The sequence below is a fragment of the Ictalurus punctatus genome, chromosome 10 (assembly GCF_001660625.3).
Source record: "Ictalurus punctatus breed USDA103 chromosome 10, Coco_2.0, whole genome shotgun sequence".
Taxonomy (NCBI): Eukaryota; Metazoa; Chordata; class Actinopteri; order Siluriformes; family Ictaluridae; genus Ictalurus; species Ictalurus punctatus.
The window spans coordinates 8,121,366-8,138,984 of record NC_030425.2 but is presented as its reverse complement, the minus strand read 5'-3'; the positions used below and the strand labels follow the sequence as shown (position 1 = coordinate 8,138,984).

Here is a 17,619-nt window from a genome sequence, read left to right as displayed (position 1 = left end):
AGTCAGTAACTCAGTTTGGCTCTGGGTCGCTGATCAGAAGGTTGGGGGGGTTCAAGGGGTTGGTTCAAGCCTCAACACTGCCAAGCTGCCTTATGTGTTCCGGGGGTGGCGTACCGTGGCTGACCCCGTGTAAATGTAATCCCGTCTGAAGAGGGTTGACGATGTATTTGTCTTGGTAAATTATGTTTCAGCTGGAAAGGAGTGTTTAAATGTTCCTGGTTGAAAAGAATCATTACAACACATTCAGTTCGCATTCAGCACTTTCTCTATAAGATCACAAGACTTTCAGGAACTAGGTATTAATCCTGTCCTCAGATTGCCAAATTGACAAATTGCCAAATGCTTCCCATGTTTGTTCTGTAATTTACACCGAGCTTTCTGCACTCTTCTCTCAGAGTTTGGGTAACGCGAGCAACTTGAAGGAATCTTAACGCTTTCCAAGAGAAGCATGCTTTGAGGTGGTGCCCTGGTGACTTCTCACAGGCTGGGTCTAAGACTTTTGCGTATGACAGAAAGTCTGCCAGTGTTGATTCCTGACCAGGATGTGAAATGTCCTGACATGGTGTAAGTCTCTCAAGCCACGTCGGGAGTGTTTGCCTCGAACAACCGAGGTGTGTGTGTGTGTGTGGGGGGGGTAAATAATAACCCCTATGCGGTTTACCTCTAACAAGTCCAAGATAAAGCCGGGATAGTGCAGCGAAGTGCTATGGATTAAAAATAGAAGCGAATGTGTAACGTGAGACCGACGTGAGAAGCATAAACTTCAGATTCAATCCCAAAGATCAACTTTGAACCGGTGATTCCTTTTCTGTCCTTTAAAAAAAAAAAAAAAGCCAGTTTCAGGGTATTGTTTATTAGGACTAACACTCGATTGAAGTAAAATAGTGGAAACGTGTGATTCTGTATTATTGACATGAATTAAAGAATATAAATAAAATAAAAATTAAACCAAGCCAACACCACCCCCGTGAACAGTCGGCCTCAGCTGGTGGAAGATTTAGCTGATTGACTTTTCATTGTTAATAAATCACTGTAATAGATCATTTTATTTGCACAGAAGTGAGTCCAAATAACTTCCACCTCTGCGTTTCAAGCTTTACCCTGACGGTTCATTCGTTCCATGCTCCCCGCCGCTCTTTATCTTTTTATGGCGTTTTGTGGGCGTGACTAAATGCAAAATCAGCATTTCTGAAACGTTTGTAAATCCAGCTCAAAAGTTTTAGTTCGATTCGGCTTATTCAAACATTTCACACACAACTCGATATAAAAATCGATTATGAAAGGAAAAAAAAACAAACAAGAAAGCATATTGTTTGTATGCAGTTTATTATTGACGTGAAACATTTCTGCAGTTCTGTGGTGGTGTTTTTTTTTCCTCTCTCTTTCTGCCTCTTAGGATTTACTTGTTAGCAGTGCTGGCACCTCTGTGTTTACAGCCTCTCTAAATCAGATCTTTTATGGAGGTGAAGAACAACACCTTTGTAACCGGTCGTTTTTGTTTTTGAACTTCCTGCTTCTTACCAGAGCAGCGTTTTCTTCACAACGGCTCACGCTCTCTGTAGGATCCCTTGAGGTTCATAGGCCGCTATCAAGCTCACCAGGTGTAAGCAGTAGCATACACTGTTTACATACGAGTAAGTGAAAGATTTGGTCTGAGATGGATGGGGGGGGCTAAGTATTTTGTAAGAAATATAACACCCTGGATGGATACATGCTATATGGGTAAAAGTTTGTTGACATCTGACCAATCACATTCCACGTGTGTTTGTTGATCATCCCATTCCAGATTTAGTCCTTCTTTCCTCTTGCGATAACCTCCACACTCTTCTGGGAAGGCTTTCCACTAGATTTTGGAGTGTAGCTGTGGGGATTTGTGTTCATTCTGCTACAAGAGTGTTCGAGATGTCAGGTGAAGAGGTCTGGGGTGCAGTCGGCGTTCCAGTTCATCCCAAAGGTGTTCAGTTGGGTTGAGGTCAGGGATCTGTGTAGGACACTCGAGTTCTTCCACTCCAACAAGTTTGTGGAATGCCATATTGTTTATAACGAGTGCCCAGTCCTGTCCATAAAGGGCCAGTTTGGATGCTGGTTGAGATCAACTGGTTAAATGGGTGAATCCCGGTTTGGGCCCGGATGAAAAGCTGCAGCCACACCGGCCCTTTGGGTACGCCTGACCTACGCATACTGGTAATGCTTCTTTGCTAAGTCAGTCTGTATAGGATTTCGTGGATTTAAAAAAAAAAAAAAAAATGTGATCGTTGCAGCCAAAAAAATTGCAAAAAGTTTGCAAAAACTTGCGGAGTGTTTTTTTTTTTTTTTTTTTTTTTTTTTTTTTTTTTTTTTATAAATATAGGGAAATTACTTGAATTGGTGAAATTGTAATGGCACCAAATTGTTTTGCACGGTCGTTCGTAAAGGGCTAGAATGCACGTCGCGACGATGTCTCGTGGTGCGTCTCGGGTTGAACGTGCGGAAAATCTGCGCTAATTTTAAAAAAAATTGCAAGCTCCGAATATTGCGTCGTTCGTGTTCGTTTCTGCAATCGCGAATTCCTGGCGGGACTGGTAAGTGGTGAAACATCTTGAAGCTTATAATGCAGTTCCCGTTGGCCAGAAACACTGCTCCAAAAATATATATCGTCTGAGATTAAATATATGAATGTGTTGCTCAAGCACTAATGGAACACCTCAACATGATATCAAGGGATTCCTCCCTTTTGACTGCAATCAACCAGCCCCAAACTTTACCTAGAGTCTTTAAAAGATCCAAAAAAAATCCAGTGACTATGCCGCGTTCGATTAAAGGTCGTAACTCGTCATTTCCCGACCTCCAACCAGGAAATACCAATGAAACGCCCCCTCTTAGGAACTCTGCGTGGTCTTCTCAGTTCCTCAGAGTATAACAAGCGATCAATGTTCAGTCAACATGGTCGCTCGGAGTGGCACTTCTCACCGTTAAATGAGGAGTCGTACTGTAATATACAAGTATTAGCTTTAGATCAGTCATACCGATGCACCCGCTTGTTAGATCTATAAACTATACAGTGTGCGGTACTGTGAAGGAAAATCCGCCTCCCTCATTACAGAATGCAGCATATATGAAGCTCCTTGAGTCTCAGAGCTCATGTTTTTGTTTTTATGTAAACCGATTCGGAAGCTCGTGGTCAGAAGGGAGTACAAAAAGTGTCAAAGTACTGCGGGTCACGGGCGGCGCGAGAAGCTGACTCTGATTTTCTTTTTAACCCGTTAGCGAGCGCAATCCGATGCGTCGTGTTTATCGTGCCGCACGGCAGAAACTGGAGAGAGAAAGAAATGTAATAAATCCGCATCCGTTTCCAGCACATCACGGGGGGGAAAAAGTATCACCTTTATTACGTTTAGAAGATTTTGGCTTCGTCAAAGTCACGGTTTTTCATTTGTGTCGGTCAGTTTTGTACTATCTTAGGAGCTCAGGGTTTTCTGGTGTGATGCCGAGCTTGGCACGAGTGCACAGCCTTGTAGGCATTTTCATTTGTTTCAGGAAGGCAAATGAAAGCCTTGAAATTAGAGAAACAAACTGTATGCAGTCCTGAGCAATCACACACACACAGCAGAACACGAAAGGAGGCATTGGTTGGACGGATCCTCCGGTCGGATGAAGAGGTACAACAGATGGTGCGTCAGTGGCTGCACCTGCAACCGTAAGAAGAATGTTATTTCTAGAAGAATTCGAAGACTCGTTCGGAACCGAACGAAATGGAGATTATGTATGAACGGAGATTAAAATAAAATGAAGGTTTTTATTTGACGCGCCCTCCTACTAAAGACTGAATTCTCTCATGTAATCGAATGAATTAAATTCCCTGTTTATTTATGTATTTATTTATTTATAATGGACTGTACACTGTTTTAATATATTTCACTCACCAAGCAGGATGTCTCGGGTTTTAATTGTTTATTTATTTATTTTTTTTGTGCTTTGATGTGCTATTAGGTTTTGATCATTTAAATTTTTTTGTACTCCTCTCTTGTTGCTGCCATCATTCAAATTTCTGTCTGTGAGAGACAGACACGGCGAGAGAGCGTGGCGTGCCCTCATGGTGCTCAAATGGCAAACCTATTTTCCCCGGCTTGGTTTAGATTGTTCTCTCAGCAGAAGCCTCGTATGTTGCAAATGAAATCCATACATCTGTTCTTATCTGATCTGAACAGATGGAGCCTAATTATCTTACACTTTCTCTACCTGTCCAGCGTAATAGAACCCCGAACAGAAATTGAAGAGCGAGCTTGCTCTTGTGTTCTGCCAGGCTGAAGTGTTAGTAATGTTCCTAGTAAACCGATTACGCCGAAAGGTAAAGCAGAGCGCCACTTCTTATCAGAAATGCGTGATAATGGCGAAGAACAGACCGGAACGACAGGTCATGTTCACCACCGAGGCTCTGTGTGACACACAGCTCCGCGGCATTGTCACCGTAAACAAAAGGCCTCGTTCTAATACGCACTGATTAGCGGAGGAAGTGATAAAGAAAGCTCGTTGTGCTTCGAGCCAGCCCTACAACAAAACCCTCGCCCCTCCAAAAGCTTCCATGAATTATTACCGCCCGTCATTAGGTCATCGCTTATTATTAACAGTCGCATTGTATTGCGGGGCGTCCTTTTTACTGGAACACGGAGACTACTGCTTTCTGCTTAGATCTGCAGAACGCATGTGTAGCCCGGCTATCAAACAAACCTCTGTACTCATCCTAGTACATTCATTCTGCTAAATGTAGTTTCCTCAACTGATTAAGGTGTAATTGTAAGACTTTTTTTTTTTTTGTCCGGAAACTGAAAACGAGACTGTCATACTGCCGAAACTGCTGGTGTTCAAATGCACAAGGGGGATGTCGTATCGATGTTTTGAAACTGCCTTGTGCAAGAGCTCTTGGACTGGTGTGTTAACTTCTGGGCTTGACCAGAATTTCACCCAGACGCGTGCCAAGCCTGAAAACGAACCCATTTTTGCTCAAGGATTTTGTTGTTTCTCACAATAAAGTCCTATTATTGCCGAAACGTACAACAATTCCTCTCAGGATTAGGCCTAGTCACACACAGACTTCCAATATGGCAGCCACGGAGTCTTATTTAATCTAATAGCCTAGTGCAGAGGTTCTCCAGCTTTTGTAACTAAAGCCCCCCCAAGCCTCCCCTATCATGTGGCATGCCCCCCCCCCCTTCCCCCGCCATATTGGAGGGGACTAGATATGGAACATGAATGATATAAAATATCTGAACACTATAAGTACGTTGAACAAGAGAACTAGGCTGTAATAACGTGGACTATTTTACATGGAGAACATGTTGCGTTACATTTATCTTGCGTTCTAAAAACACTCACATATGAATGATGTAAAGGAAGGGGAAGGGCGTGTCTCCCCAGCAAAAAGAAAATGCAGAGGGAGAGGGAACGCGGGGTTTTTCATTCATGCACATTCTATTTGAAAAGCAATAAAATACACCGAGTACTCCAAATTTTTTTCTTGAAAACAATTTGCGCCCCCCTTCCGAACTCTCCGCCCGACTGGTTGAGAACCATTGTCCTAGTGGTTAGAGTTGAATGCTCTGTGTTCTCTTTGTGGTGAGGAGCTTCAGTGTGGTGTTTACTTTAGACCTCATGCCTTTGACGCAAGTGAACGGGGACGAATTTAGGTTTGGGTCAGTGCCTGGCAAAACCCGGCCGGCTAATAAATAATGGTGTGAACCTAGGTGCTAGGACTATATTAAATCTCTCTGTCTCTCTATCTCTCTCTCTCTCAGAATGGTCTGGACGTCTGTTTTACGTGCATGCATGCATGCAAAATAACCGCTTCACAGCAAGTAGTTTAATATATGCATAATATGGAGACCTTCATTTAAAATACCACACAGACACACGTGTAATCTTTCAGTATTCCCAGCATTTCCCCAGGTTTCCATCCCCAAATCTGGTCACCTGCCAGTTCCCACCCACCAGCCAGATCTCTGCTATCATACAATAGCTAGTCATGAGGGCGGGTGAAGGCTATCACGTGCTTCCTCCGAGATGTGTGAAGTCAGCCAAGTTCATCAGAAAGCGCTGTGTGCCCTCTTCCACATACAGAATCTTATAAACGCCCAGATGGTATCTCTGTGATTGACAGGAGAGCGAATAAGGCTGTTCCTTCTCACTCGGCGAGCACCGCGGATGGCTGCGTCGTCGTGATTCGAGCTTGGGAAGTTAGGGCCGACGCGTTTAGTTCCCGTGCCGCTTGAGTGCCCTCTCCCAATGTTTCTAAGTACACTTCGACGTCGCACAAACAAACGTCTGTCCAGTTAATCACCGGTCAGTGCAACGTCACCTTTTAATTCACTCTGCTAAACACACAAATCTGTAAACCTCTCCACAGGTTACGCAAGAGATCCGAAAGTGCGGGTGGGTGTTTTCTAAGGCTTTAGAGCGTGTGGTTCCTAATTAAAGCATTGTTTTGTCTTGGTGATTTTGCAGGGTCCGCATCGTGAGAGAGCGAGAGCGTGAGAGCAAGCTCTTCCACAGGAACAGGCTGCCTTGGGCCCTGGTGCCACAGGTTTTAAGGTAAGACCAAGTCGCACTCTTTATATTACCCATAACATATCACAATAATAATGATTAACCCTTAGCATCTGAGGAACACTCGTGTTTTCTCATGTTTTCCCAGCACTAGCACTGTTTGGGAGTTGTTCCAGTTCCACTTAAATTGGCTAAGGACTGTCAGGTTTGGGCCTTGATAGTTACAGTTAGGGTCAAACACACTTTCTGTGTGATTGCATGTTCTTCAGGAAAGGATTTGGCAACTCATGCCAGATATGATACTAAGGTATTATAACACCAACAGTTACTAGACACTATCTAGCTAAGGATTATTTAATGCTAATAACTAGAGTTTTATTTTATTTTTTTATCAAAACATTTATAATCTCATACTGATAGGACTTTCGTTGTCCAGGAGTCTGTCTGAATCGTTCAGCCTTTCAGATTTCCTCATATAGTTTTGTTCAGCATTTCAGTCACCGCTATAGATGTGAGATTGATTTATTTATTTTTTCAAGAAAGTGGGTTAAATCATTTCCGGTTCCTCAGACATCTGTGCACTTTTATTTGCAATAAGTTTGAAAACTTGTTGGGTTTGAATGTGCACACTGAGCGCTGGGGTTAAGAGACTGACATTTAAAATGTGTTTTTGGTGCATATTCACATGATCTGTTTAGAGATGATTGCGGGTTTTATGCGCCATCGTGTTATGCTTGGGGCAAGTGTATTTTAGAGGACAAGTATTTGTAGAGTTGGTTTTTTACCCAAGTGTAAAATAGTCAGTTGTGGTGTTATTTAAAGGTTCAGTCGTCAATATTTTTTTTCAATTTTTACTAGCACGAATAATGTGGAAGATTATGTAGAAATGATTTTTAAAAAATGGTCTCGGAACAAGTATATTATGTAGCAGAGGGGGGAAAAAAACCCAACCCAGTTTGGAAACCTGCCTTCTGGCCCACAGTGTGTGTGTTTTTTTTGTATTTGGATTGGGCTCCTGTCAGTCATTTACAGACACACCCCTAACACCCCTTCAGCTTGCATGTTTATAGAGTTTATATACGTCTGCTTTCAAGCTTTTGAATGTCGCGACAGTCCTTGCTGACGGTCGCTGTACTGTAACCGACGTACTGTCAGTTTTTGGGGCGGAGCTTTGTGTACGCTGGTTGAAATGGGGTCTGAGATCAATGAGTAAAAATATTTTTTTCAGTAATTCAAATCTTATTCAACTCCATCCGTTTGAATGTCCGAGACGTATTTGTCCACATGTCGTACCTAATGCACCTGTAATAGTGGCTAGTGTTGGCACACGCATGTCTGGGATTAAGTAAAGACTCTGCTATACCACTTTTCAATCCGTTCTCGGCGTATAACGTCTTGCAGCCCCGAAAGAGTTGCTGGAAATAAAGCGAGTCATGACGAGATGATGATGAATTATTAAGAAGGAAAATGACTACCCTGAGAGGAGGTTACCTGTACTGTAGGCTCTGAGACAGCGCATGAGGTCAGAGCTTTTTTTTTTTTTTTTAGAAAATCCTTTAATAACAACGTAACTGTAGATGGGGACATTATTTTCAGTGGACGTAGACAGAGTTGTGGCCAAGAAGTTAAGGACAAATGCGCTTGAGGTACGCCACACAGAGCAAAGCAGTGCACGCTGGAACACATGATTATTGAAAGGAAGTATAATGTCGCGGGAGCAGGCGAGACCGCTCGCATACCAGAGAAATGAAAACTGCTGGTGATTTAAAAGTGGACTGGGTAAGATAAGGTCTTGTTGTTGTTGTTTTTACTTCTTGGAAAAACACATCCCCCAATCCCACCTATATTCATGAAGCTCCGCCCCCAGGGTCTATTCTGGCTTGTAGCCTAGTATATCTGTATATTGACCGAAGGAGCAAGCACTCCAGAGCAGAAATCCCTTTTCCTAACGGGTTTTCTCAGCCATTTAATTCTCTTCTGCTGAGGCCATGGCCAAATCTTTATATTAGATCACGTTTTACATATCTCCCATGGTTATTTTGTACAATAGGAAATGTTTAAAAAATAAAAAATGACTCTTGTACGTTTTTAAAGCAGACCACTTCACACAGAGTTGTGTTGCAATTTAGACACCACAGGCATTCAGGACGACCTTATCTGTTTCGATTCAGCCAGACGGCTCAAAATTTATTAGACGGTGCTGGTGACCTGAAACGGAGTGGCCTTGCAGCCAAAAAAAAAAGGTCCAGTCGATCACCTGATTTAAATCCAGTACCCGAAATGACTGTAATGTGGCGCAAGCAGAGTATTACCACAGCAGATTCTCCAGGATGTCTTTGAGCCCAGGCTTCACAAAGTTATAAACCGAAGAGGTATTTGAAGGCGCAAGGCGGTACTTCGTTTCTGTTCATCGGTATCATGTCGCGTGCTTTAGTCGAGAGAATTTACAGAACACGATGCTGCAAGGAAAGCGATCTTTTACTTCTACCTTGCTGTCTACCAAGTGGCTTGAGAATGCTGGTGTCAATACTGGAACACTGCAGCGCCTGGGTGGCTGGTGTAAAATAGTAGGAAGGGCACGGTCCCGAGCTAAATTTCCCCTTTGTGTGACATGTTGGGCGGGTGCAGGGGCCCAGATAAGATCAAGCTCAGCGGCAGGGTGCAGGGAGCAGGACCGCGATGCTGCCTCCCTGCCGCTGTATTGTTGAGCCGTCCGGACGCCATGCTCTTCGGCAGCAGCCTGAATTACCTTCTTTTGTTCTGTTTTCTTTTTCTTAACGCATTCGCACTCCTGACGTGCTACCGCTCGCTACTCGTGCCGCAAGAGCACTGCGGTTACGCAGTCCGAATCGATTTCAAATAAATAAACCTTTTTTTTCAGTTAGATAGTGTTTCCCTTCGTATAGATGAGCTAACAAAAGTATGTTTGTCTCGGGTGTGCTTGTGTGGATGCACTATATGGTCAAACGTTTGTCCACTGCATACCTGTCCATCACACTCGCTTCAGTCCCGCTTTACTCTTATAATAACCTCCACTCTTCTGGGAAGGCTTTACACTAGATTTTGGGGCGTGGCTGTGCGGACTTGTGTTCATCCCACTGATGTTGAGGAGGTCTGGGGTGCAGTCGGTGTTCCAGTTCATCCCAAAGATGTTCAGTGGGGTTGAGCTCAGGGCTCTGTGCAGGACACTCGAGTTCTTCCAGTCCAACCTTCACACTTCATGGAGCTCGCTTTGTGTACAGGCTTATTGTCATGCTGGAACAGGTTTGGGCCTGTTAGTTCCAGTGAAGGGAAACTGTGTGCTCTCAACTTTTTGGGGGCAAACCACAAATAGGTGTGATGGTCAGGTGCGCACATACTTTTTGGCCATATAGTGAACACCTACTGCGCTTTAATGGTGACATGATGGACTGTCAGGGATTGTTTCTCATGCGAACCCTTCAGTAGAGTTGAAAAGTAGCTGTGAACTCTGCGAGCCCTTTGTCCTTTGTCTCGGCTTAGACAGGAGGATCAGCACACAATAGCCGGCGAGTTCAAATATCCATCAAGAGGTACTAAATCGACATCATTTATTTGGCATTTTAACTTTGCTGTTTCACTAACCTCAAGTGTACTAGCAGTGTTTTTGTTTTGTTTTTTCAATACAGTACCGATCTCAAAGCTCTGTACAATACCATCCAATACCAAATATTGATCTAATAGGGACATTTCTGCTCAGACTTCTGTTACGACATTAGAAGCACGATAGCGGCGTGCTTTAAGACGAGGCCACTCGTCTCGGCCACCTAGACCAATCAGGGTTCTCTAGGAACACCTAGACCAATCAGGGTTCTCTAGGAACACCTAGACCAATCGGGGTTCTCTAGGAACACCTAGACCAATCGGGGTTCTCTAGGAACACCTAGACCAATCGGGGTTCTCTAGGAACACCTAGACCAATCGGGGTTCTCTAGGAACACCTAGACCAATCGGGGTTCTCTAGGAACACCTAGACCAATCGGGGTTCTCTAGGAACACCTAGACCAATCGGGGTTCTCTAGGAACACCTAGACCAATCGGGGTTCTCTAGGAACACCTAGACCAATCGGGGTTCTCTAGGAACACCTAGACCAATCGGGGTTCTCTAGGAACACCTAGACCAATCGGGGTTCTCTAGGAACACCTAGACCAATCGGGGTTCTCTAGGAACACCTAGACCAATCGGGGTTCTCTAGGAACACCTAGACCAATCGGGGTTCTCTAGGAACACCTAGACCAATCGGGGTTCTCTAGGAACACCTAGACCAATCGGGGTTCTCTAGGAACACCTAGACCAATCGGGGTTCTCTAGGAGCACCTAGACCAATCGGGGTTCTCTAGGAGCACCTAGACCAATCAGGGTTCTCTAGGAGCACCTAGACCAATCAGGGTTCTCTAGGAACACCTAGACCAATCAGGGTTCTCTAGGAACACCTGACTAGTCAGGTTTGAGACTCCAGATTCAGAGCTGTGTGGTTGATTTAGGAATAAAATGTCTGATAGCCAAGAAAAAGCATTTTTGGCTTCGTATGAGTCATTCAGTTGAGACCACATTTTCAACAATGAACTCTGTGTAAAACAGGAGTTCCAACAGTTTTTGGGTGAATGACCCCCAAGGCTTGACCACCGAGTTGGCTGTAGATAAGACAGCGGTCTACTGATTGGAAGGTCATGAGATCAAGCCCCAGAACCGCCATGCTGTCAATGTTGGGCCCTTGAGCAAAGCCTTTAACCCACAACTGCTCAGATGTATACAAGAAGTAAATATAAGTCGCTCTGCATAAGGGCATATGCAATCAGTGTAAATATTTTTAAAAGTTCATGACTAAAAGCCACAGGAATATTCCTCGTACTGACCAGTCTAATGGGAATCAGAGGGTTCTGCTTACACTTCATGTACCTCCAGAAAATCTAAAAACCTCATTCGCTAGACGGCACGTCAGAGCTGAAACATCCGTCTCCACCGGGTCGGGTTCTCAAGTCGAACTTTCACAATTTTTTACGGTTTTATGCACAAGGATGTTAAACAGATTGACCAGCCTCATCTATCTTAAAGCTTTATACCGTCAGAGTGATTATCATCGTCACTGGCTGTGTCTCAAATCGAAAATCCTTTCATGACTAGACATTCGAAAGTATTTAATAATCCAGAAGTACAAAACACACCCCTTTTTTTTTTTGGTTAGGTTTATAAATATTCAAATATTGTAATAGGAAAGCTGGTTAGTGTTTAGTACTCAATAACGGTCTAGAATACTATACAAGTAGACGGTTTGGGACGCAACACTAGCTTGTTTAGCAAAGGAAGGTGGACGTGGAATTCTGTCCATTTATATTGGCAGTAACACACCAATAATACGCCAGTGCAGCGTTATTATAGTGAAAATTTCTAACATGTACGCTTAAACTAATCGTGGCTTGTCTGAATGTGACTCACACTAACATTTAAAAAAAAAAAAAAAAAAAAAAAAACGTCAGCACACAAAAGTTAATTTGTAAAATAAACGAATGAGCTCACTGAGTTTCTCTCACAACCCCGTTTGGGAATCAAGCACCCCCCTCCCCCCCTTTTGTGAACCTGTTTTTCAACTCCTAACTTATATATTCGCCTCACTTTTTTTTTCTTTCTTTTCACTTTGTCTTCTCGTGCTTCGGCATCTGTTTCTTGCTGGGATCTGACATGCTTTCTCGTCGGTGCCTTACGCGCTCAGCTCTTCACTTATATAAGGAGTGTAATGTAAAGTGTTCCCGAAGCCGAACGTGCAGTAGGTGTTTGTGTAGACCCGTGAAAGGCTAAAGCAGTATGTTGAGTTACGTGGAAACAAAAAGTGTCTGTGCGGTGGCGATGAACGGATAAAGCAGCTGTATTTATGTTCTTGTTTTTATAAAATGCTGCCGGAGAGGCCTGTGGGTGTGTGTATGTTGTACAACTTGAGTTCATTCAGACACTGTGTGATCTTTACAGGTAAGTATCCGTACTCTTTGGACGTGAGCTGGAGCAGGAGCCCAGGATGGAGAAGGAGGACCTGATGATTATTAATAAGGGGCTGGAGGATGAAATGGTAAGCTCGTCTGCCCGCACCTTCAAATCCATTCGATCATACAACGCGTTCTAGTTGTAAAGACGAACTAATTGTAAGGTATTCACTGGGCAGATTAGCGAGACTGTAGCCGGCACGAGTAGCCGTAACTGAAGCGTTAGTGCTGCAGCTGTATTCTTGCTCCATGACCTAGTGTCCTGGCTCCCTACGTGCAGCTGTTTAGGAAAGTTAGCGCATCATGCAGAGGGTTACATAACGTGTTCACGTGACCGTGGAGGGGGAAGCAGCTTTTCTCTTATGATCTTACTTACCTTACCTCACTCCTACCATAACTGTAATATATATGTGCCGTTACCATGGACGAGAGCTTGACTCGTAACGGCAGTCGTTGGGGCAGTTAATATCATTTGTAATCCGTGACTATATAACCGATTCACACTCTAAAGTCCGTTTTGCATGGTGGCGGTGCAGCGTCATTGCAGCGAATACTCTGGTGTTGGTTAAAATGTACATTTCTTGAGATTTCTAACCGGAAAAAAAAAATCTTGCCGACGTAACAAACGTTGTGAACGTATACAGTGGTTACTGCAGGTCTTTGCACCTCATATTTACTAAAATCGTTACCAGAAGAGTGTATTTGGAATGGGCACTTTGGTGTGAAGGTCAGGTGTCCACATACTTTTGGTCACAGAGCATGGCCATGTTGTGTTTTCTGCTCTTTGCTCAGTACGGGGAAATATGTGTCACAGTTATTGTCCATGATAGACTTCATAGCGCTACAAGTTCTGGAGCACCCCCTTTTAAGGTCCTGAATGAAACTTTTTATCTATTCGGTGGCAAACACCGGTGTAAGAGCTGTGTCTATGTCACAGGAGATGAGAGGGTACAAGCTGTGCCGCTGGAAGCTGGCCTTGGTGGCAATGGGTGTGCTGTGTACCGGAGGCTTTCTCCTGCTGCTGCTCTACTGGTTGCCCGAGTGGTGTGTCAAGGGCACGTGCACCCGCACAACCATCCGCGACGCCCAGGTGGTACTGCTCCAGAGCACTGTACGTACTGCTTCTTCTTCTCCACGTCCCTTATTATCTTTTTAACGTTCTCGTTAATTTTCCTTCATCATAATCGTCTTCTTCCTTCCTTCTTTCTTCTTCTTCTCCATCTTCATTATCTTTTTAATGTTCCAATTAATTTTTCTTCATCCTCTTCCACATAATATTCGTCTTCTTCTTCATCGTCTCGCTGTGCTTCATCTCCTCCTTCTTACTGTGTGCTCCTTCTTCCTCTTCATTGTCACACGCTCATGCACACAAGTATAAAGTCTGTGTGAAGACAGTTTCTAGAACCGAGTAGTGGTTCCATAGGAATGGATTCGAATAACTGTCCATGTTAATCTCCCTGTTATCGTGATTGTTTTAAAACCATTTGTTTAAGTCGTCACCAATTGCTCATGTGGCAGAATATATGTAAATAACTTTCAAAAGCTGCAGTTCCTATTTGTCTATGGAAATACATAGTGTGTGTGTGTGTGTGTGTGTGTGTGTGTGTGTGTGTGTGTGTGTGTGTGTGCGCGCGTGTGTGTGAATGTCCTCCAGGATGAGTTTAAGCGCTGGTTCCTGGCTAAGGTGCGTGTGATGCTGGCCCCGGGAAAGGACCCTTATAGCAGCCTGGATTCGGAGAGCACCACCCACATGGCCAACGGCCACACCCCCCACCCCTCTGACGCCTCAGCCAAAGGCTTCATCAGAAAATATGCAGAGTACCAGCCTGTACAGGTACACACCATCCTACCACATTTTGGACATAGATACATGCGTATTGATATCATTGTGACTCATGATGACCAGAACACATGCAGTGTGACTAAAGCGTAGCAGTAAGCATAAAACCAGCCTGTGTCCGTACCAGATTTTTTGCTGCAAGTCCTATTTCACTGTAGTACGTTGCTGAGTCACTGCTGAATCTGGGATTTCTGTGCGTTTATTTATTCTCTCTTTTTTTCCCCCCTTTTTTTTTTTTTTAAACTCTTTCAGATCCGTTATTTTACACTCCATAGCGCAAAGTACTACTGGAACGAGGCTGTCCAAAATTATGAAGTGTTAACGTAAGCAGCCTCTTTTCTCTCTCTCTCTCTCTCTCTCTCTCTCTCTCTCTCTCTCTCTCTCTCTCTCTCTCTCCCCCTCTTTCTCTCTCTCTCTCTCTCTCCCCCTCTTTCTCTCTCTCTCTCTCCCCCTCTTTCTCTCTCTCTCTCTCTCCCCCTCTTTCTCTCTCTCTCTCTCTCTCCCCCTCTTTCTCTCTCTCTCTCTCTCCCCCTCTTTCTCTCTCTCTCTCTCTCTCTCTCCCCCTCTTTCTCTCTCTCTCTCTCTCCCCCTCTTTCTCTCTTCCCCTCTTTCTCTCTCTCTCTCCCCCTCTTTCTCGCTTCCCCTCTTTCTCTCTCTTTCTCTCCTCCCCTCTTTCTCTCTCTTTCTCTCTTCCCCCTTTCTCTCTTTCTGTCTTCCCCTCTCTCTCTCTCTCTCTCTCTTTCTTCCCCACCCAAATGTGTGGTTCTTCACTTGCTGACCTGAAACAGGACTGAAACCAACTGTAAATAAACAGCTGTTTGGCTTTTGTTAATACTGCTGTGGTGTACGCAGGGGTCTCGAGGACTTGGAGCCTAGGTGTTCCAGCATCCACTCGGAGCATAGTGACGGCCTCAACCGAAACCAACAGGAGTACAGGTGCTGGCCGAACGCTCACGACAGTGACTGTTTAACAATTATATAATCACACCGCGTGTGACGCATCTGATTAATGAGCACGGTACAGACGTTCAGTCAAACAAAACAGAAAGAAGGGCAGGGTTTCTCACATTTAGTCCTGCCTAGTTTTGAGTTTTTATTGCTGTAAATAAACCTGATACAGGTATTGGGCTTGCTCTCCTCAGGTCTAGAGCCTTAGATTTTCTTTTATAATGTGTGGAAGACACCATTTTGTGGGAAATACAAAAAAAAAAAAAAAAAAAAACCCAGGAATTAATCAGTAAAGAGTGCAGGATCACGTGTCCTCTGTGAGCATATCAAATTAATGTTGGAACACACACTTCATCTCTATCAGAGTGTTTTTTTTTTTAAATGAAATTTCGGATCACCCCGCATTAACCCCGTACAAACCGGACCAGCGTCAAACCAATCAAAAAAAAAAAACTGTATGCCCTCAGGTGGTCACAAGAATACTGCTGTTTTATAAATGGTGTATTCATTTACTGTTTTTTTTGTTTTGTTTTGTTTTGTTTTTAGGAGACTATTTTTTGGAGTGAATGAAATCTCTGTCAAAGTGCCTTCCCTTTTCAAGCTGCTTATCAAGGAGGTAGGACCCACAAAAACGCTCAGTTTAACACCTGGTCTAAGCCAGATTGTATATTAGCTTGTCAGTTTAATGACGTTCTTCGGCATTTCACGGTTAAAGCACAGTGTTTAACCCATAGAAACGGTTTCTGTAGAGTAAACACGGTTGCCTGATCTTCATGACACACCCAGTGTGATGGATGTTTAAAACTAGTAGCGTTTCAGGACGCTTTTATACAACACAGTGATATTAAACCCTAAGGGCAGCGGTTACGGCTTTGAACTGGTGATCATAAGGTCCGAGTGAAACTTGATGAACAAACGTCCCAGTGTTAAACTCTTAAAATAGTGGTGTGTTGTTATATAGTCCTAAGAGTAGATCGGTGTACTGATGAAGAAGCACGTTTATAGAATAAAAGTAGTGCCATTTTATTTTAAGCATTTACATTAATGTCGTCATTTCTACTGGTGAGCCGTTTCACTAGCAGTACCCCCTATGGCATACTTAATTCATCTAGAAACTTCCCCCTGCATCACATAGCCCAATTCTGTAGGAAAACCACCGAGCTGGCCATGGTGTCTATTCATGTCATGTTGTTGTACCAGTTCCTGCATGATTTGCTTGCGAACAGTGCTGTAGTTTCCATGTGTGTCGCACGTGCAGCTTCATTCATATCACTCTTCCGTCTGGCTCTTCCTCCTAGGTCCTCAACCCCTTTTACATCTTCCAGCTCTTCAGCATTATCCTGTGGTGTTCTGACGAATACTACTACTACGCTATGGCTATAATGTTAATGTCAATCATATCGATAGCTACCTCTCTGTACACCATCAGAAAGGTGAGTCAGCGATTTTAGGCTCTCTTGCCTAGCACTAGCACATTTAAACGTACGTTCCATCAGGATAAGATGTCCAGAGAAACTCGGTCACGTTTGCTGTGTGATACAAACGTCGTTTGTGTGCCTGTTCTTCGGTTACCTGAGTAGTACAGGAAGTTTATAGTTATGTCATTTTTTTTTATTCTTTGTAGCAATATATCACGTTACACGACATGGTGGCTACCCACAGTACTGTTCGTGTATCAGTCTGCAGAACCAATAACGGTAAGATTCAAGTTCCATCTTAAAATCATTTCTCTTCCTTCAACCCTGTATAAAATGTTTGCTAGACAGCGGGCTGTAAGGCTCGATTATCTGCCTTCCTCTACATGTCCAGTTGCACGTTTTGTTGCTGAACATGCACAGTGTTTCTATGCTCTTCCACCTTTTACTGAAGCTCTCGCCTGATTGGCTAAACACAGCGTAGCAACCTCGCTCATTTACGTAAAGTTGGTATTCACTGAACGTTTGCAGCCAGGTTCTACCACGTTCTTCTCTCCCTTGCTGTCCAGCTCTTTATTTATTTATTTATTTCTTCTATGTGCCCTTAATATAGAGATTGAAGAAGCTTTGTCTACAGACCTTGTCCCAGGTGATGTCATGGTCATCCCGAGCAACGGAACCATCATGCCCTGTGACGCAGTGCTGATTAGTGGAACCTGCATCGTCAACGAGAGCATGCTTACAGGTTCTTCGATTCGAATTGTTTCAGTTACTGAATCGTACCGCATGTGTAATATCAGTGCTAAACCACATCTGTCAGAATCCATCCAGTGTTGTATTCATCTTCGCTCGTGCCTGGATGTAGTGTTTTTTCAGATACTCTTCAGACCGCAATGTTGCAAC

General features: G+C 43.8%; 1 protein-coding gene across 4 annotated transcripts in view; it reads left to right on the top strand.

The window, feature by feature from the left end:
• atp13a3 (ATPase 13A3) overlaps positions 1–17,619 on the top strand; it is a 43,197-nt gene that overhangs the window by 4,493 nt on the left and 21,085 nt on the right. For 2 of the 4 annotated variants that reach the window (XM_017478286.3, XM_017478285.3), the window contains exons 3-12: positions 6,478–6,564; positions 12,503–12,599; positions 13,451–13,624; positions 14,168–14,347; positions 14,606–14,676; positions 15,206–15,289; positions 15,848–15,917; positions 16,600–16,734; positions 16,926–16,998; positions 17,330–17,461. In XM_017478286.3, coding sequence (XP_017333775.2) covers positions 12,549–12,599; positions 13,451–13,624; positions 14,168–14,347; positions 14,606–14,676; positions 15,206–15,289; positions 15,848–15,917; positions 16,600–16,734; positions 16,926–16,998; positions 17,330–17,461 — 970 coding nt within the window. In that variant the 5' untranslated portion in view covers positions 6,478–6,564; positions 12,503–12,548. Of the gene's footprint in view, positions 1–6,477; positions 6,565–12,502; positions 13,625–14,167; positions 14,348–14,605; positions 14,677–15,205; positions 15,290–15,847; positions 15,918–16,599; positions 16,735–16,925; positions 16,999–17,329; positions 17,462–17,619 lie in introns of all 4 variants that reach the window. The other 2 variants (XM_053683058.1, XM_053683057.1) reach the window with 1 other exon arrangement.